The following is a 16,557-nucleotide window of genomic DNA, read 5'->3' as shown; positions in this document are numbered from 1 at the left end:
GCTCCGGGTTAGGAAGGGACCGGCACCCCCAGCACGGACAGGGGTGGCAGAACCCCCCCCAGACCCTTTATTAGGGGAGTGGGGAGGAGACGTGGCGGCGCCCGGCTGTCACCGGTACAGGTAATCAGCCTGGATGTTGGCCGCGATTTCGGCCTCCCACTTGTCGCCGTTGTTGAGCAGCTTCTCCTTGTTGTAGAGCAGCTCCTCGTGCGTCTCCGTCGAGAACTCGAAGTTGGGGCCCTGCCGGGATGGGAAACGCTCGCCCTCAGAGCCTGCTGGACCCCCGGCCTCGGGGGGGGTCTCGCAGCCCCCCTGCTCACCTCCACGATGGCGTCCACGGGGCAGGCCTCCTGGCAGAACCCGCAGTAGATGCACTTGGTCATGTCGATGTCGTAGCGGGTGGTGCGGCGGCTGCCGTCGGCGCGAGGCTCGGCCTCGATGGTGATCGCCTGCCGCGGGGCACGCCGTCAGCTCCCGCTCCGGGGAACGCGCCATCCCCGGCAGGAGGATGAGGGCGGGCAAAGGCTCACCTGTGCAGGGCAGACGGCCTCACAGAGCTTGCAGGCGATGCACCTCTCCTCCCCTGAGGGGTAGCGGCGCAGGGCGTGCTCCCCGCGGAAGCGCGGGCTCAGCGGGCCCTTCTCGAAGGGGTAGTTGATGGTGGCCGGCTCCCGGAAAAGATAGCTCAGTGTCATGGCCAGGCCTGGAAGACAGAGACGGGGGGGTTACGGCACGCGCAGCGGGGCTGGCACCCCACAGACAGACCAGGGGCCGTGTGTGGGGTGGCCGAGAGGGGTTTGTTCTGCCCGCAGAGGCATCCAGCCGGCTCCGGGACTCACCTCGGAAGAGCTCCGTCCACAGCAGGGTCTGGGCAGCCCGGTCGGTGACGGACCGCATGTCCATGGCCGGCTCCTGGACGTTGACATACTCTGTGGGGAGAGTGAAGCTGTGCCCCCCGCTGTGGGGAGGGGGAAGCCGTGCCCCCCCCCGCGGGCAGAGGGTGCGGGGAGGCAGCCCGGGGGCAGAGGGGAAGGGAAGGGGGGGGCAGCACGCCCCTACTCACTGTAGGAGTCCCTGGGGGGGGTGGTGCTGAGCGGACGCAGGTAGCCCAGGGGGGCCGGCGGGCCTGGGGGAAGGGGAGAGAGGGGTGTCAAGGGGGGGTTCGGGCCGGGGAGAGGGGGGCGAGGGGGTGCCCGGTGCGGCCCTCACCTGTGCGGGCAGCCCGGTACAGCAAACGCAGCGCTGCCATGTCCGGTCCTGCTGCCGGCAGAAGGGCCCAGCCTGACGCTCGCTGCCAGCCCTCAGGTGGGGGGCCAGCCGGCGGCTGGGGGGGCCTGGCCCCCCCCCACTTCCCACAGTGGACCCAGGTGTCCTGACCCTCAATCCTCCACCAGAAAAGACCCGGACCCCCTAGGCACCCCCCTAGGCAGCCCTCCTCCCACAAGGGACCCAGGGGTCCTGCTGCCCCCCCCACATGGGACCCAGGGGTCCTGACCCCCCCCGCCCATCCCACAAGGGACCCAGGGGTCCTGCCCCCCCCCCCACCTCCCACAAGGGACCCAGGGGTCCTGCCCCCCCCCCTCACCTCCCACAAGGGACCCAGAGGTCCTGCCCCCCCCCCCCCCATCCCACAAGGGACCCAGGTGTCCTGCCCCCCCCCCCCACCTCCCACAAGGGACCCAGAGGTCCTGCCCCCCCCCCACCTCCCACAAGGGACCCAGGGGTCCTGCCCCCCCCCCAAGGCACCCAGGGGTCCTGCCGCCCCCCCCGCCTCCCACAAGGGACCCACGGGTCCTGCCCCCCCCCCCCACCTCCCACAAGGGACCCAGGAGTCCTGTCGCCCCCCCCACCTCCCACAAGGGACCCACGGGTCCTGCCCCCCCCACATCCCACAAGAGACCCACGGGTCCTGCCTCCCCCAATCCCACAAGGGACCCCCCCACTCTCCAAGTGACCCAGGTGTCCTGTTCCCCCCCCCCCCAATGGACCCAGCTGTCCCCCTCAAGGCACCCAGGCGCCCTGGTCCCCCCCCACGCCCCCACGAGGGACCCAGGCAGGCTCCCCTGCCCCATGGCACCCAAAAGCCCTGCCCCAAGCCCCCCCCTCCAGCACCCAAGCGACAGCACCCCCCCCGGGAGACCGAGCCGTCCCGACACCCCGGCCCCAGAAAGGCCGCAGGCGCCCCGACTGTGTGTCCCCGGGGGGGCCCCAGGCGTCTGGGCCGCCCCCTCCACCCCCAAGCGGGATCTGAGGGCCACGACAAGCCACCATGGGCCACCACAGCCCTCCCCGGCCCCCGGGCAGCCCTCCCCGCCCCCTCCCGAGGGCCCCCCCGCCGCCCCGGGGCCGCCGGCCCCCCCCGCTCACCTCCCCCAAGGACCCAGGCGTCCTGACCCCTGGCCCGCCCCCAAGGCGCACTGCGCAGGCGCGAAGGGCAGGGACGCAGGCGCAGAGCGGCGCCGGGGGTCACGGGCCGGAGAGGGGGCGGGCCGCCGCACTGAGGGCGGGGTCTCGGGGTGGGGCGGGGCAGGCGGCGCCAGACTCGCTTCCCATTGGCCGGAGGCCGCTGAGGAAGGGAGGGCGAGGGGAGGATGGGGGGAGCTTCGTGGATTGGGCGGGGAGGCGGCGGGGCGCCGCGGCGATTGGCCGGGCGTGAGGCGGCGGGGCGGGTCCGAAGCGTAGGCGGAAGCGGAAGTGGGTGTTTATTATGGCGGCGGGGCTCAGAGGAGGGCGCAGGCCGTGTGGCGTTTGGTCTCGGTGGCGGCGCGGAGCAGCGGGAGGCGGCGCGGCGCGGGGCGTAGGGCGGGTAGCGCGGGGCGTTCAGGGCCTCCCGGCCGGCCCCGCGGAGCAGCGCGGACCGCGGGTGCGAGAAGGTCTCGAAGCTGGAGCGGCCGTGGTAGCGGCCTAGGCCGCTCTGCCCTGCGGAACACCGTGCTTCGGAACCCGGCTCCGGTTTCAGCTCCGGGCACGGACCTGGGGAACCGGCGCTGGGCACAGCCCCGGGGGAATTCAGGGCAGGCACCGGGACTCCCAAGGACAGGAACAGCAGGAACCAGGGCAGGGGCTCAGCACCGGGGGGGTCAACGTTTGCGCCAAGCTCTGGCCCCCGGGCACAGCCCCTGGAGGCGGGAGGTCAGCACCGGGGCACCGGTATCAGACACAGCCCTGGGGGTCCTGGGGCAGGGGTTCAGCACCAGCGCTGGGAACTCAACCCCGGAGCAGCAGGGACCTGCTGCGGGCAGGGTGGTGGCAGAGCTGGAAGGGCTCTGGGCAGGGTTCCCCCCGGAGCAGGCAGGGCCCTGGCCTTGCCAGCGCTGGGTGCAGCGGGCGGGGGGGTCCCCGCAGCACCCTGTTCCTGGGGCTGGACGTACCGATGCCACCGAAGGGCAGCGACGTGAGCGTTATGTGCATGATGGTGTCGTTGGCGCAGAAGCCGCCGCTGCTCGTCCGCTCCAGCACCTGGTTCACCACCTGGGGGGTGAGGGCAGGGGGAGGCTGAGCACCCACTGGGCACCCCTTGTCTGCCTCCTCCCTGCTGCCTGGGGTACACCAGGACACGCGTGACAGGGGACACAGGGGCTCTCTCCTCCCGTGACCAGGGACAAGGCCAAAGGAGCGGTGCTGACTGGGGAGGGTGCTTGTGGCTATCCAGGCCCGCACAGCAGGATGCGACCCGGGCTGAGGGGGATGCTGCTCCCAGCCCAGCTCCGCACCTTCTTGCAGGAGGAGAAGACATAGAGGGCCAGCGGCCGTTCCTGGGCGTTGATGAAAGCAATGGCGTCGTCCACGCTGGCCACCGTGAGGATGGGCAGGATGGGCCCAAAGATCTCCTCCTGCATGACGGGGTCGTCCTGCTGCACGTCCACCAGCACCGTGGGGGCTGCGGGGGGGAGAGCCGAGCCTGGGTGTCACAGACCGCCTCCATCGGGACCCCCACCCTGTGCTTCTGCCCTCCCACCAACAGTACACCCCATGCCCTCACCAATGTAGCGCGCCTCTGCGTCCGTCTGTCCTCCGATGGCCACACGCCCGCTGCACAGCAGCGCTTGCACCCGCTGGAACTGCTTGTCCCCCACGATGCGGGCAAAGTCAGGGGACTCCCGAGGGTTGGGGCCGTAAAACTCGGCGATGGCCTCGCGCAGGGCAGGCAGTAGCTTCTCTTGCGTATCCGCGTTGCACAGCACGTAGTCGGGCGCGATGCAGGTCTGCCCCGCGTTGAAGAAGCGGCCCCAGGCCACCCGCCGGGCCACGTTCTGCACGTCACAGGTGTCGGACACGTAGCAGGGGTTCTTGCCCCCCAGCTCCAGCGTCACGGGTGTCAGGTGCTTGGCAGCGGCCGTCATCACAATCCTCCCCACGGAGGGGCTGCCTGTGGGCAGGAGGAGCAGTGTGAGCCCAGTGTGGTTAAGGTTCCCCCCACGGATCCACGCCAGGCTTGCTGGGGTAACCCCGCGCCTGTCTCCCTGCCTTGAAGAAGAGGGATGGGACCGGAGTGTCCCTGTGGGACGTACCGGTGAAGAAGATGTAGTCAAACTTGTTCTCCAGCAGTCTGGTGGTCTCTTCCACGCCGGCGGTCACCACGGCAAAGCAGTCCTGTGACAGGGAGGGGAGGTGGGGAGTGCGGCACCAGAGCCGGGCAGGAGCAGATACAGCGCGTGGGGGGGACGTGGCTCAGCTGAGCGGGTTTGGGACACAGAGGGGCAGGTGTCCCTGGAGAGAGAGGTGGCTGCAGCAGAAGGTTCTCCTACCTTGTCCAGGTACCTGGGCAGCATCTCGGCCACTAACCTCTCCATGTTCCTGCTGATTTCGGAGGGTTTCACAACAACGCAGTTACCTGCAGGACAGGAGCTCCCTCCTGGTAAGGACCTTGCTCTTGGGGAGCAGCAGACCCGCCCCCAGTGCAGCCCCACCACCATCACCCATTCCCACCCCAGGGAGGATGTAGGACGTCCCCCAGTGAGGTTCTGGTACCCCCCAGCATGGCAGGGACACAGCCCAGTCTCACTGGCAGCGATGGCCCCGATGAGGGGCACCAGGAGGAGGTTGATGGGGTAGTTCCAGGGCGCGATGATGAGCACCACCCTGTACGGGTCCTTGCGGATGAAGGCAGAGTCCAGCTGTGTTGCCTGCAGAGGGAAGGATGGCGTGAGGGACACCTGCTTCCCATCCCACTCATCCCTGGCCGGCCACTGCTCCGTACCCAGTTCTCCACGTGCTCATCCTTCATCCAGGTGCCCAGGTTGTTGAGCGTGTGGTTGAGCTCACTCCTGCAAACAGAGATCTCGGAGAGCTCCACTTCAAAGGGTGGCTGGGGACAGACAGGAGGTCATCGTGACCACCGCTGCGGGCGCAGCCCCATGGCCACCCCATGATGGCTGTCCTCACGGAGGTCAGCATGGAGTCTCCTGGCAGCTGTAGCAGGATGTGACCACCTCTGCTGGGGCAGACACCCTCAGGGACACCCTGTGGCCTTGCAGTGGCAAGGATGGGTGGCAGAGCCACCCCTCCAGCATGCCACCTGCATCCCAGCATGCTGCCTGGCCGCATGCTGCTCCATGCCAGCAGGTTCCTGGGATGGAGTAGAAGGTCGCAGTTGAAGATGTGGGTTTGGTATCTCAAAAGCTTCAGCTACAGCAGACATGGCACGATGCAGACTTGGCTCCGGTGGTGGAGATGGGAACAGGGGTCCTGAATTGCTCTCAGCAAAGGCTTCCCCAGAGATAATTCACCCCATTTCTGTGCAGCCAGAGTGCTGTGTGGTGTTCCCCCCCTGCCCCAGGGGCATCCCTGAAGGGGAAGCTGAAGATAACAGCAAAAAAACAAAGTCCACCGCTCCCTGGGTGCAGTGGGCTGACCCTGGCCAGCAACTGAGCACCCACCCAGCCATTTGCCGCTACCCCGCAGCGGGACGGGGAGGGACTCGAAAGGGCAAAAGCAAGAAAAATTGGCGTGAGATACAGTTTTGTAAAGGAAGGAAAGAGGGGGGGGAGAAAATATCAAGCGCTAGAAAGGGAAGCATTCCCCACCGGCCGCCCTGGCCATGGTGGTCTCACCTTGCGCATGTCCAAGGCGGTGGCCTCCAGCATGTCCTGCTTCTTCTCGTCCAGGAAGCGTCCCAGGGCCTCCAGCTGGGCCATGCGGTATTCCATGGGCCGCGTCTTCCCCGAGAGCCAGGCTGCCCGCAGGCGGCTCACCAGCCGTGACCATGGGGTAAAATCCCAGCGGGTGGGCTGGGAGACGCAGCTGAACGGCCCGTGGACAAAGCCACCCCCTTCCCTTCTTCCCCCGCGGTCAGCGGGGTTGGCCTGACAGGGAGGAGGACCCCTTTCCCCAGTACAGCCGGCTCCCCGAGCTGGGGGATCGAGCAGCCTGGCATGTCCCTCTGCTCCCCAAGGACCATGCACCGTGCTAGGTGGGACACGTCCAAGGGGATTTTGTTCTTGAGAAGCGGCGGGCTGGGTTTGGCTTGGTTTCTCCATTTTCAAAGGATACGGTGGGGGTAGTGGGGCCGGAGGAGAGGAGGAGCTGCTGGGATAGAGGAACGGAGCCCCGAAACCCACCAGGATGGAGCCAAAGCAACCAGGACAGAGCAGAGAGGAGCTCCGGAGGACAGCACACCCCAAAATGCTGCAGGAGAAGACCCCCCGTCCCTGCTGGCACCTTACCTGTCCCTGTCCTCCGGGCTCAGCTGCCCGTGCTCGCTCCAAAGTCTCCGTTTGATTGCTGAGAAGATTTCCAGCCCGGGTGAGATAAGGGAGGGCAAATTGCAGGTCATGGGGCGGAGGAAACTGGGATCATCCCAGCTCAAAAATTTGGGAGGAAAGCATTGCTGCGGACCTTCTTGGGGGAGAATCCCCAAGGGGGGAGACGGGCAGCAGGAGGTGACCACCGGCATCGCCCAGAGCACCCCACCAGCCCCTCGGCCGTGGTGGGGGCAGCAGCGATGGAGCAGGAGGGTGGTGGCACCGGGTGTGGCTGGAACCCATAGAGCTGGCGAGGGGGCCGTGGGGGGAGCCGGGCGGCGCTGTGGAAGCCGTGTGGGGCACAGGGGGGATGTGGGGCACCGGGACTCCCTATGGGGCTCTGCCCCAGCTGCTGGCAGGCTCTACCCTCCCACCGGCCGCACCCTCCCCAGTCCTCTCCCTGTCATGGGGGCAGTGGGTGAGCAGGCAGGAGCCGAAGTGAAGCACACAGGAGGCCACCGGTTGCAGGGAAATGCCTTTCATTGCATCTGGCCACCAGGACCGCCGCCACCAGCGGCGGGAGACATCGTGGCGGCTGCGGGGAACGCTCAGAGCAGGGTGCAGGCGCCCTTGCGCTTCACCTCGGAGGCAGCCCGGACGATCCCCAGCTTCTGCTGGCTGTAGGGCGGGTAGCGCAGGACGTTGAGGGCTTCCCGGCCCATGCCGCGGTGCAGGCAGCCGCGGTGGTGGGTGAAGGCGTCGAAGGTGAACCTGCCGTGGTACATCCCCAGGCCGCTGCTCCCTGCAACACACAGCACAGGTCCCTGGTTGGTGGCGGGATCTGGCCATCGCTTCACCCACCGTTTGGGCCAACGAGCCCAAAATTAAGCTCCCAGCTCCCCTCTCAAGGGCAGCACGGAGGAGGTGCCGGCGATGGAGACCGCTTCCATCTGTGGATGGCACAACGTTTTCATCCAGCTGCTTTCTAACACCGGGGCCGGTGGGGAGGGCTGGCCATGGCCAGGCTTCCCCAGAAAGCGATCTTTGGACACCCAAATGGAGCTCAAGGGATGTTTGGAGGAGGAAGAGCACACCAATATGCTCATGGCTGGGGAGAGGACAGGCTCCCAGTGACCCTCTCAGCCTGGATCGCGCCGTTTCAGGTAGCACGTTTAGCCCCGGTGCAAAGTTCACTACATTACGCCAGGCTTAGAAAAATGTTGATAGAATAAGAGTTTTGCAAAACGTCGTCTTCCCAACAGGAGGGACCGCGTCTTGGAGGATTTCTGAGCCGAGGAAACTGGGCGAAGGCTGGAGCCTTTCATGTCATCCTGCTGCTTGGGGAGAGGATCTGAAGTGGCACGGCAGAGAACAGGCAGCGAGAGCGCTGGTCGCTGCCCTCCCATCCTCACTCTCCAGGAAGTAAGTGGTATTTATACCAGCCTGAAAGAGGTACGTCTTGTTTAACGGATGCCCTTGAGGATGCTGGGAGGTGTGTCCCCATCTCCATGGATGCTTAAGCACCTAAAACACTCGGTAAAGAAAAGCAGTTGTGTTTCTATATCTTCAGTTCTTCTTTTGCAGGTGCTTCCTACATCCCCTCTCAAGTTTCTGTTCTCTTTTTACTGTAATTCTGAAAACTTTATTGATTAAAAAAAAAAAAACCACACCTTTTTGATCATGAAACCTCACCTGGTGCCAGAGCAATTGGGAAGGGCGTCACTGACGACGTAGTGTTGGAGCGGGCAGCACCAGCAAGGTTCTTCCCACCAGCCAAGCTTCCCTACCACAGGGAAACCCTCCAAAACATGTCCCCTCCGTGCTGGCTCCAGCCCCGCTGCCGGCGAGACTCCAGGAGTGGAGAGGGGTGATTGTCAAGTTGGCTTTAGTGAGGAAGTGACCCATCTCCAACGGCAAGTGAAATGGCTGTTGGGAGGTGAAGGCTGGCTGCCTGGGAGCAAGCACGGGAAAGCCAGGCAGGCTGGCAGAAAATAAGGGAATCCAGCTGTGTGCTGATAACTGATGCAATAAAATTCTGAGTGTCAGCTTGAGCCGGTCAGTCTTCCTGATAAAATTCAAATCCTGGTCAAGCTGATGAGTTACGTTCGGTATCTCGCACGTCGGCAGCCCTAGCACGAAGGAAGGTCACGGGGTGGCTCTCGGAGAGCTGAGCGGCCGAGTTGCGGGTGGAGAATAGGAGCTGTTTTTCTATGGTGGTGAAGATCTGATCAAAAGTGGGTGTCCCCACCACCTGGAGTTCTTCCTCTCGGAGGGAAGAGAGAAACACTTCTGGACATGGTTTTTTTCAGCCTGAATAGATATCCAGAACAGGCCAGAAGAAACACAGCCCCAAAGTGCTGTTTCTGTCCGTGAGCTGTGAAATGCCACGTTATGGGGGTATCATAGTGACTGAAAGTTTCCCTGGATTCAGGGAGAGCCTGGGTAAGTATGCGGAGTCAACTCCTTGCTTCACGTTACACGGAATCCTTGTATGATTGTTTGAATTCATCAAGTGTAAACCTAAAACCACTGCCTGGTGGCTGGTGTGGATACGGAGAAGACTGCGGTACTGCAGGAAGCGGAGCGACAGCCTCCCCGGCTGCCTTTCCCCAGCGGGAAGCTTCAGCAAAAGGTTGAGAATCAAATTTAGACCTTTTCAGAGTCTGCCAATTTCCAAAAGCTTTGTGTGAAGCAACAGGGAGGACCATTAGAAATTGCACATATAAATAAATTTGCCTTAAAAATACCACCCTTGGGTGATTTGTCAGTTCTGAGATGGGATGATGGCAAATGCTTGTAAAGCTTTTAACTCTCAGAGTATCTCCGCTAGGCTGTGATCTGGATCCCCTGCTCTTTACTCCTCAACAGTTTTATGGTTTTATAGGTCTTCAGGCTTATAGGTCTTTAGGAGTTTTATATAAAGGAACGTGTGTAAATTTGGGAATTCATTGGAAATTGTGCTGTCTTCAAACCCAGAGTCCAAAATGGACATCAATGAAAAACTGAAATTCTGAGTTCCTAAAAACTGTGGGTAAGTGACAATTCCCAAGTTTTCTCCTGCAGAGAAAAGGGGTCGCACAGCAGCGGGATGGGTGGGACAGGCTGGCTGCCATCACCCTAGAGAGGCTCTGCATGTGGAAAGGAAGGTCTAGAGATGTTCCTGTGGTGGCCCCATTCAATATTCCCTACCTTTTAAACAAGACATTTCCACATACGCAGGGAACACTCTGCTTGGGATGGCAAACACGGAGAGTAGAATCACAGAATCATTAAGGTTGGAAAAGACCTGTAAGATCATCAAATCCAACCACCAACCCAACCCCACCATGCCCACTAAACCATGTCCCACAGTGCCACGTCCACACCTTCCTTGAACACCTCCGGGGATGGTGACTCCACCACCTCCATGGGAAGCTTATTCCGGAAACCTCACAGTGCTCCACACATGTTCAGCAGAAACGGGGCTGCAAAGCCCGAGAGCTCAGCCCTCGCGCAGTGAGGCAAAGGGCTTCTGGTGAGGTCCTACCAGGTGCGGAAGGATTTCCCTACAGATCATCGAGCCCTCAGGAGCTGGGGCCCAGGCCTGGGTGCCCCGAGAGCCTTCCCCACCACAGCCAGCATGGCTCAGGCACCATGGGTAGGATCACGCCCGGCTCACGTTGAGCCAGGGACAGACAGGTTGGGAGATTTGGACCTACCGATCCCACCGAAGGGCAGCGAGGTCAAGGTCACGTGCATCAGGGTGTCGTTGCCGCAGAAGCCGCCGCTGCTTGTCCGCTCCAGGACCTGGTTCACCACCTGGGAGGGAAGCAGAGAAGAGGGATGTGGGTCTTGCACCTCCAGCTGCAATCCTTCCCCCGCAACCAGGGCCGTCTGCTCTAAAGAAAATTTTTGGAGCATGAACGAGGCTGAATACACCTGCCAAGGAGCGTGGGGCAAGCGTAGCTCTGGCTTCGCACAGTCTCTACGCTATACCTTGTCATCGGAGGAGAAGGCATACACAACCAGCGGCCGCTCACAGCTATTGATAAAGTCAATGGCCTCATCCATGTTGGCCACAATGACAATGGGCAAGATGGGGCCGAAGATCTCCTCCTGCATGATAGGATCAGAGGGCTGCAAGTCCACCAGCACCGTGGGAGCTGCAGAGAAAGAAACTCGAAGGCATGAGCCATGCACAGAGGTTGGAGATGACGCCTTGGTCCTCTCCCCAACATCCTCTGAGATAGGACGCCTCGCCAAGCTCCCCAATTCCCGTGCAAACCTTCCCTAAATGTCCCTTCCATCTAGAACCTCCCCTCCGGTTGTGACACCATATCAAAAATCCAAGTCCACTCCATACAAGGATGAAGACTTATGTGAAGTCAAGCCCTCACCGATGTAGCGCTCCTCCTCGTCCGTCTGTCCTCCGATGACCACGCGCCCGCTGCGCAGCAGCGCCTGCACCCGCTGGAACTGCTTGTCCCCCACGATGCGGCCAAAGTCAGGGGACTCCTGAGGGTTGGGGCCGTAAAAATCAGTGATGGCCTTACGCAGAGCAGGCAGCAGCTTCTCCTGCATTTCTGCACTGCACAGCACGTAGTCGGGCGCGATGCAGGTCTGCCCCGCGTTGAAGAAGCGGCCCCAGGCCACCCGCCGGGCCACGTTCTGCACGTCGCAGGTGTCGGACACGTAGCAGGGGTTCTTGCCCCCCAGCTCCAGCATCACGGGCGTCAGGTGCTTGGCAGCAGCCGTCATCACGATCCTCCCCACGGAGGGGCTGCCTGTGGGCAGGGAAGAGATGCATCACGGCAGGGATCCCACCATGCTACAGCCCAAACTGTGGCCTTAGCCTTCTGAGGAGCCAGGGCCAGGGAGGACATGTCAAGTCGCACTCCTGTCCTGCACCCACCTTGGTGTGCAGCACATGGCTGAGCCCTCACCTCCAGCACCCTCTCCAGCTCAACCATGGCATCCCCCAGGTCAGCGTTACAAAACCCAGTTACAGCTATTAGATCCTCAGACACATTGGTGGCAGATCCTCCACTGGATCCTGACACCAGATCCCCGACACGATGAGCCCTGCCTTCTCAGCAGGCAGGGAAGGGCGCCTGTTTGCAGGCAGGCTGCCCACCGTCTCCCGTGGATGGGCAGGGTAAGCCGCAGCAGGGGGTCTGGTGGGAATCCCTCTTCCTCACTGCACAAAAACCAGGCAGGGCTCTGCTCTGGCCCGCGGGACGTACCGGTGAAGAAGATGTAGTCGAACTTGTTCTCCAGCAGTCTGGTGGTCTCCTGCACGCCGGCGGTCACCACGGCAAAGCAGTCCTGCAACATAAGGGGAAGGGTTCGCCTCTGTCAGCATCTGCCCGGGCCACTGTGTCCCTGTCCCCATCAGGAGCACCCCGGGCTGCTGGGCATGTGGACACCGGCTGAGCGTGGAGGAAGGAGGTACGGCAGCACTTGAACCCAGGGTCGGTGTGGTGCCGCTGTGTGCAAGGCAGGCGGGGCACAGCTCGGTGTGTGCAGGGGGTGGGAACACCCCAGACACAAGATAAGGACAAGGAGAGCTGCTTACCTTGTCTAGGTAGCCGGGCAGCGCTTCAGCCACGAGTCTCTCGGTGTTCTTGGTCATCTCCGAGGGTTTGAGGACGACACAGTTACCTGGGGGGAGATAGGCAGGTCGTCAGAGCAGCGACACGGTGACAGCCAGCCCTTCTGGCACCCCAGCCTGGGGACAAGGTGCCCTCGCCAGTGCCCGGCACTGCGTGGAGTCTCCCAGCCAGGGGACGGGTTTGGCTCACCGGCAGCGATGGCCCCAGTGAGGGGCCCCAGGAGGAGGTTGATGGGGTAGTTCCAGGGCGCGATGATGAGCACCACCCCGTACGGGTCCTTGCGGATGAAAGCAGAGTCCAGTCGGGTCACCTGCAGGACACCCACCGCATCAGGATTGCTTCGTCGCATCACCATTTCCATGCCCACGTCCCACCCATCTCTGCCCGGCAGGTGGGTCCTTCCCCCCATCCCCTCCCTCATCTTCCTCCTTACCAGATTCCTGTCCACAGGCTCATCCTTCATCCAGTGGGACAGGTTGTTCAGCGTCTCATGGAGCTCGTTCTTGCAGAGAAGGATCTCGGAGAATTCGGCTTCGAAGGGCGGCTGGGGACACAGAGCGCCCTACGTGTCAGCTCTGCACGTGCTGCAGCACAGCAGCAGCTCTTATCCCTACCCTGCCTATTTTTTTATCCAGGATCTGGGGACTCAAACCCCTCATCTCCCATGGTGGATGGGCACTTTGCTCTCACCCCCAAGCTGCGTGGCACAGCCCGCCACGGGGAGGGGGTGAGCCCACCGCATCTGCGGCGTTGGGGTTTGGTGAGCTCCGAAATCCCGTCGTAATATCACTGGGTCTGTCCTGTCGGCAGTAACCCGCCTGCGACAGGGCTTTCCCTGCTGGGAGCTCCGTCAAGGTTCAGGAGAATCAAGTATTTGGGGAGGACAATGTTTGTCCTGCAGTTGGGTTTCTTCTCTATGGTGGACAGTGAGGTGGACTGGTGGGGAAGTGGCAGGTTCAAAGGATAAAACCAGCTGGTCCTGGGGGATATCCACCACCCAGGTGTCAAGATTTGGGAGGAAATATGGGAGAAAGGGGAATATTCAGATTTTGGAGCCTGTTTGTGCAGGTTTTTTTGGTGGAGTGAGCTGAGAAAGTGGGGAGGAGATCCACCACCGAGCCTAGGAAGGAGGGAGAGCGGGAAGCTAAGGCTTCCAGAGGTTGTCCTCAGGAGGGCAGGAGGAGGGATGTCATAGGGAGAGGGAGCCCGAAGGGCGGAGGAGTATGGGAGCAGTGCAGGCGTGTGGCTCAGCACGACATCAGGATGAGAAGCAGATGGCACGAGCAGACCGACGCGTTAGATGTCTCTTCCAAGGAAAAGGGAACCTCAGGCCAACGAGGAAGCACAACCGGCACTCACGATAGCTGTCAGCCCGCTGCGGTGGGTGTTTGGGCGAGCGGGGTGTCTCGGCTGGGCTGGAGCGGCTGGGCTTGTGGCGGGGGATGCAGCCCAAGCGGGAGCAGAGCCCCGCGTGGGGCTTTCCGAGATGAGGCCAGGAAAGACCAAGCCTGGTACCTCACCGCCGAGTAGAAGAAAGAAGAAGCCGAGACCCGGCGACCAGGGAGGGCATTGCAGGAGGTGTCCCAAGAAGAGACTGGCCGAACCGCAGGCGGAAGGGTGCTCTGACTCCCTCGTGTGACAGCACAAATGGCTCTCTCGGTGAGGGAGCAGCAGTAGCTGTTTGGGTATCTCATTTTTTCCTTTCACGGGAGTTGTGGCCCCGGGGGCAGCTCGCATCTCCGGGTGGCCGGTGCTGCCCGTGGTGCCGCGGATGGAGCCAGTATGGAGCACGCACACAGCTCTCACTGTGGGCAGGAGGCAGTGCTGCTGGCTTCCAAAAATATTTGGAAGTATTGTGTATTCACCCTGTTTCCGAGCATCCTTCAGCGAGCCTAGGCTGGGCAGACCTTTGATCTCGCTTGATGCACCATCCTTGTGTCCATGTAGGAGCTGTGGGGGTTTACTAAGCCGTAGCTATCGCCGGTGGCTTGGGGATAACCCATGGGGATAACCCATGGGCTCATCGGCAGAGTTTTTCCGTCTCGGATTTATCCCTTGGGTGAGGGCAGTTGTTGGCCGCCACCGTTTCTCTTCTCTCACGCTGAAGTTCGGATGGGCAAGACCTTCACGCGAGCACCGACCGCCAGCCGCAGCCCTGGCCACCAGCTGCTGGGCACCACGCGAGCCGCAAGCACCGCACCGGCCAGACCTGACCGGAGACGCTCACCACCGGGCAGGGAAGGGAAGGTCATCCCGTTTCCCTCCACCCGGGACCGAGTCAGCGCCGGCGGTACCGTGCGTGGGCAGCGCTTCCTGAACCCCGCGTTGGAGGCTTCCCAGCGCAGGTGGGTCTCAGGCCCCCGCCCAGATGAGGAAAGGAGAAGCACGAAGGGTGCAGAGGCAAATGGGAAGTGGGGTGAAATGCAGCACACCTTTCCCTAACGGGATCAAGCATTACTCCGGGTCTCCCCTCAGCACAAGGGCTGGGTGCTTAAAAATAGGAAAAATTACGCGGATCCCATCAATCCGGACTGCGGGAAGGATGGGGAGGGTGTCCGACGGGAAGTTGTGAACTAGGATGGAGAAGAACATGATGAGCGCTGTGTGGTGCGTGAGGCGCTGGCTGTGGGCGAATGAGCTGTACCAAAGGGGGAACTATAGGGCTGGGGGGGGGCTGGAGCTCTCGGAGGACTTATGGAGACGCAGGGGACGGGTCTGCGCTGCCTCTGCCCTTGGCGACCCTGGCGTAGGTAGGGAGCAAAGAGGAGGGGACGATGCAAAGCCGCAGTGTCCGGGCTCTGAGAGCTGCAGCCCGGGTGAGCACCGGGAGAGGGAAGGGAATGATGTTCGGTGGAAAGCCCAGGGCAGGGAGCAGGCAGAGGGAGTGCCAGGAGTTGGGGCTGGACCTGCCCAGAAAAGGGGTAAACTGAGGCTGATGGGTTTGGGAATGGCTAATCATGTCTGGACGCTCCCCACAGCCCCCCTCTGCCCACCCTGGGAGCAGGGATGAGCTCTGGAGGAGGTGGGCTGGGACGTGCTCCAGACGGGTCTCCCCTTCGCTGCCTCCACCCACATCCACGCACCAAACGGGTGCTGAAGCTCTGTTGGGGCATCGCATCAATCCTCCGCATGACGGCAGGAGCCGGCAGGGCTGTGGGCAGCCCCCCCACCTCCCCAGCCACTGCGTCCCCCGGTTCCTGGCCCCCTCTCACCTTGCGCATGTCCAAGGCGGTGGCCTCCAGGATGTCCTGCTTCTTCTCATCCAAGAAGCGTCCCAGGGCTTCCAGCTGGGCCACGCGGTATTCCATGGGCCGCGTCTTCCCCGAGAGCCAGGCTGCCCGCAGGCGGCTCACCAGCCCCGCGTAGGGGTTCCCGCTGCGGGGACGGGGATGTCAGAGGGATCCCAGCCCCATCCCAGCCCCTCGTGCTCCCGGTGACAAGGGAGAGGAGCTCCACATTGCCCCCGCCCAGCATCAAACCGAAGCCCTGGGGAGAGGGCAGAGCATCCAGACCCCTCCTGCCTCCCCTCTGTCCCAGCCACACGCTCTCACCTCGTGGCATCGCCGTCCACGCTCCCCTTCCCACCACCGCCATCATCCTCAGGGGCTTTCCCGGCCCCACTGCCCGGGGGCTGCTGCCCGGGGGGCTGGAGGGGCTGCTCCGTGCCGGGCTGCGGGGAGACGCTGCCAGTCTCCATCGTCTCAAGGGACGAGGCGAGTTACGCCGGGGCTGTCCGCGGGCTGGACAGGCTGCCGGTAACCTCGCACTGTTTGGGCTGCAACCGCAGGTTCCCCGCCCCAGCTAACGGGGTGCCTTACCCGGAGGAGGTGGCTTCAGGGAACGCAGCCAGCACCCCGGCACCGCAGCCAGGGCCCTGCGGAGCTCTGGGGCTGCCCGTGGGGCTGGCAGGGTGCAGGCAGGGTGCAGGCAGGCAGCTATCCCAGTCCCAGCTGCAGTCCACTCCCCCGGAGGAGGGAGGCTGCCAGCTTCCTGCTCTGCCCCTTGGCTGCCTGCCCCACCGCGTCACCGCTGGCCCCGCTCCAGCCCAAACCACTTGGGATGCAAAACGCGCCCCAAATCCAGCCCGGGGCACCTCGCCACCACGCAGCCAGCGGGCACGGGGTGATGGAGGTGGATACAACCCCAACGGGGCGCGAGGGTGTGGCTGAGGGTGTCAGTGTGATGGATGGGGACATCGGGGGTCTGGGCACCCACCCTCCCAGGGCTCGGCTGCCGGATTCCTGCCCGGCAGCCCCCAAGCCGGGCAACGGAGGCACGAGGCA

General features: G+C 63.0%; 3 protein-coding genes across 4 annotated transcripts; all 3 read right to left on the bottom strand.

Annotated features, from left to right (window-relative positions):
- Nucleotides 1-2: 2 nt before the first annotated feature.
- Nucleotides 3-2,393, bottom strand: NDUFS8 (NADH:ubiquinone oxidoreductase core subunit S8). Of its 2 annotated transcripts, none has more exons than XM_059825905.1 (7): nt 2,368-2,393; nt 1,210-1,257; nt 1,064-1,126; nt 840-929; nt 531-703; nt 321-449; nt 3-240 (listed from the first exon to the last, which is right to left on the bottom strand). In XM_059825905.1, exons 2-7 carry the CDS (start codon nt 1,247-1,249, stop codon nt 109-111), a joined length of 627 nt encoding a protein of 208 aa, XP_059681888.1. In that variant the 5' UTR covers nt 1,250-1,257; nt 2,368-2,393; the 3' UTR covers nt 3-108. The 2 variants fall into 2 exon arrangements, with proteins under 2 accessions (XP_059681888.1, XP_059681889.1); XM_059825906.1 differs by having other exon boundaries at nt 1,210-1,260; nt 2,368-2,384.
- A 73-nt stretch (nt 2,394-2,466) lies between these two features.
- Nucleotides 2,467-6,775, bottom strand: LOC132318515 (aldehyde dehydrogenase family 3 member B1-like). Its single transcript, XM_059826080.1, has 11 exons — nt 6,666-6,775; nt 6,054-6,243; nt 5,201-5,308; nt 5,006-5,126; nt 4,749-4,834; nt 4,512-4,593; nt 3,983-4,369; nt 3,714-3,880; nt 3,372-3,471; nt 2,739-2,919; nt 2,467-2,566 (listed from the first exon to the last, which is right to left on the bottom strand). Exons 1-11 carry the CDS (start codon nt 6,773-6,775, stop codon nt 2,467-2,469), a joined length of 1,632 nt encoding a protein of 543 aa, XP_059682063.1.
- Nucleotides 6,776-7,291: 516 nt separating this feature from the next.
- Nucleotides 7,292-15,971, bottom strand: LOC104263332 (aldehyde dehydrogenase family 3 member B1-like). The gene is made up of 10 exons (XM_059826079.1): nt 15,826-15,971; nt 15,487-15,649; nt 12,708-12,818; nt 12,464-12,584; nt 12,238-12,323; nt 11,906-11,987; nt 11,060-11,446; nt 10,659-10,825; nt 10,382-10,481; nt 7,292-7,485 (listed from the first exon to the last, which is right to left on the bottom strand). Exons 1-10 carry the CDS (start codon nt 15,969-15,971, stop codon nt 7,292-7,294), a joined length of 1,557 nt encoding a protein of 518 aa, XP_059682062.1.
- Nucleotides 15,972-16,557: the final 586 nt, after the last annotated feature.

Source organism: Gavia stellata, chromosome 17 (assembly GCF_030936135.1).
Source record: "Gavia stellata isolate bGavSte3 chromosome 17, bGavSte3.hap2, whole genome shotgun sequence".
In the NCBI taxonomy this organism is placed as follows: Eukaryota; Metazoa; Chordata; class Aves; order Gaviiformes; family Gaviidae; genus Gavia; species Gavia stellata.
This window is presented reverse-complemented; position numbering and strand designations above follow the sequence as displayed.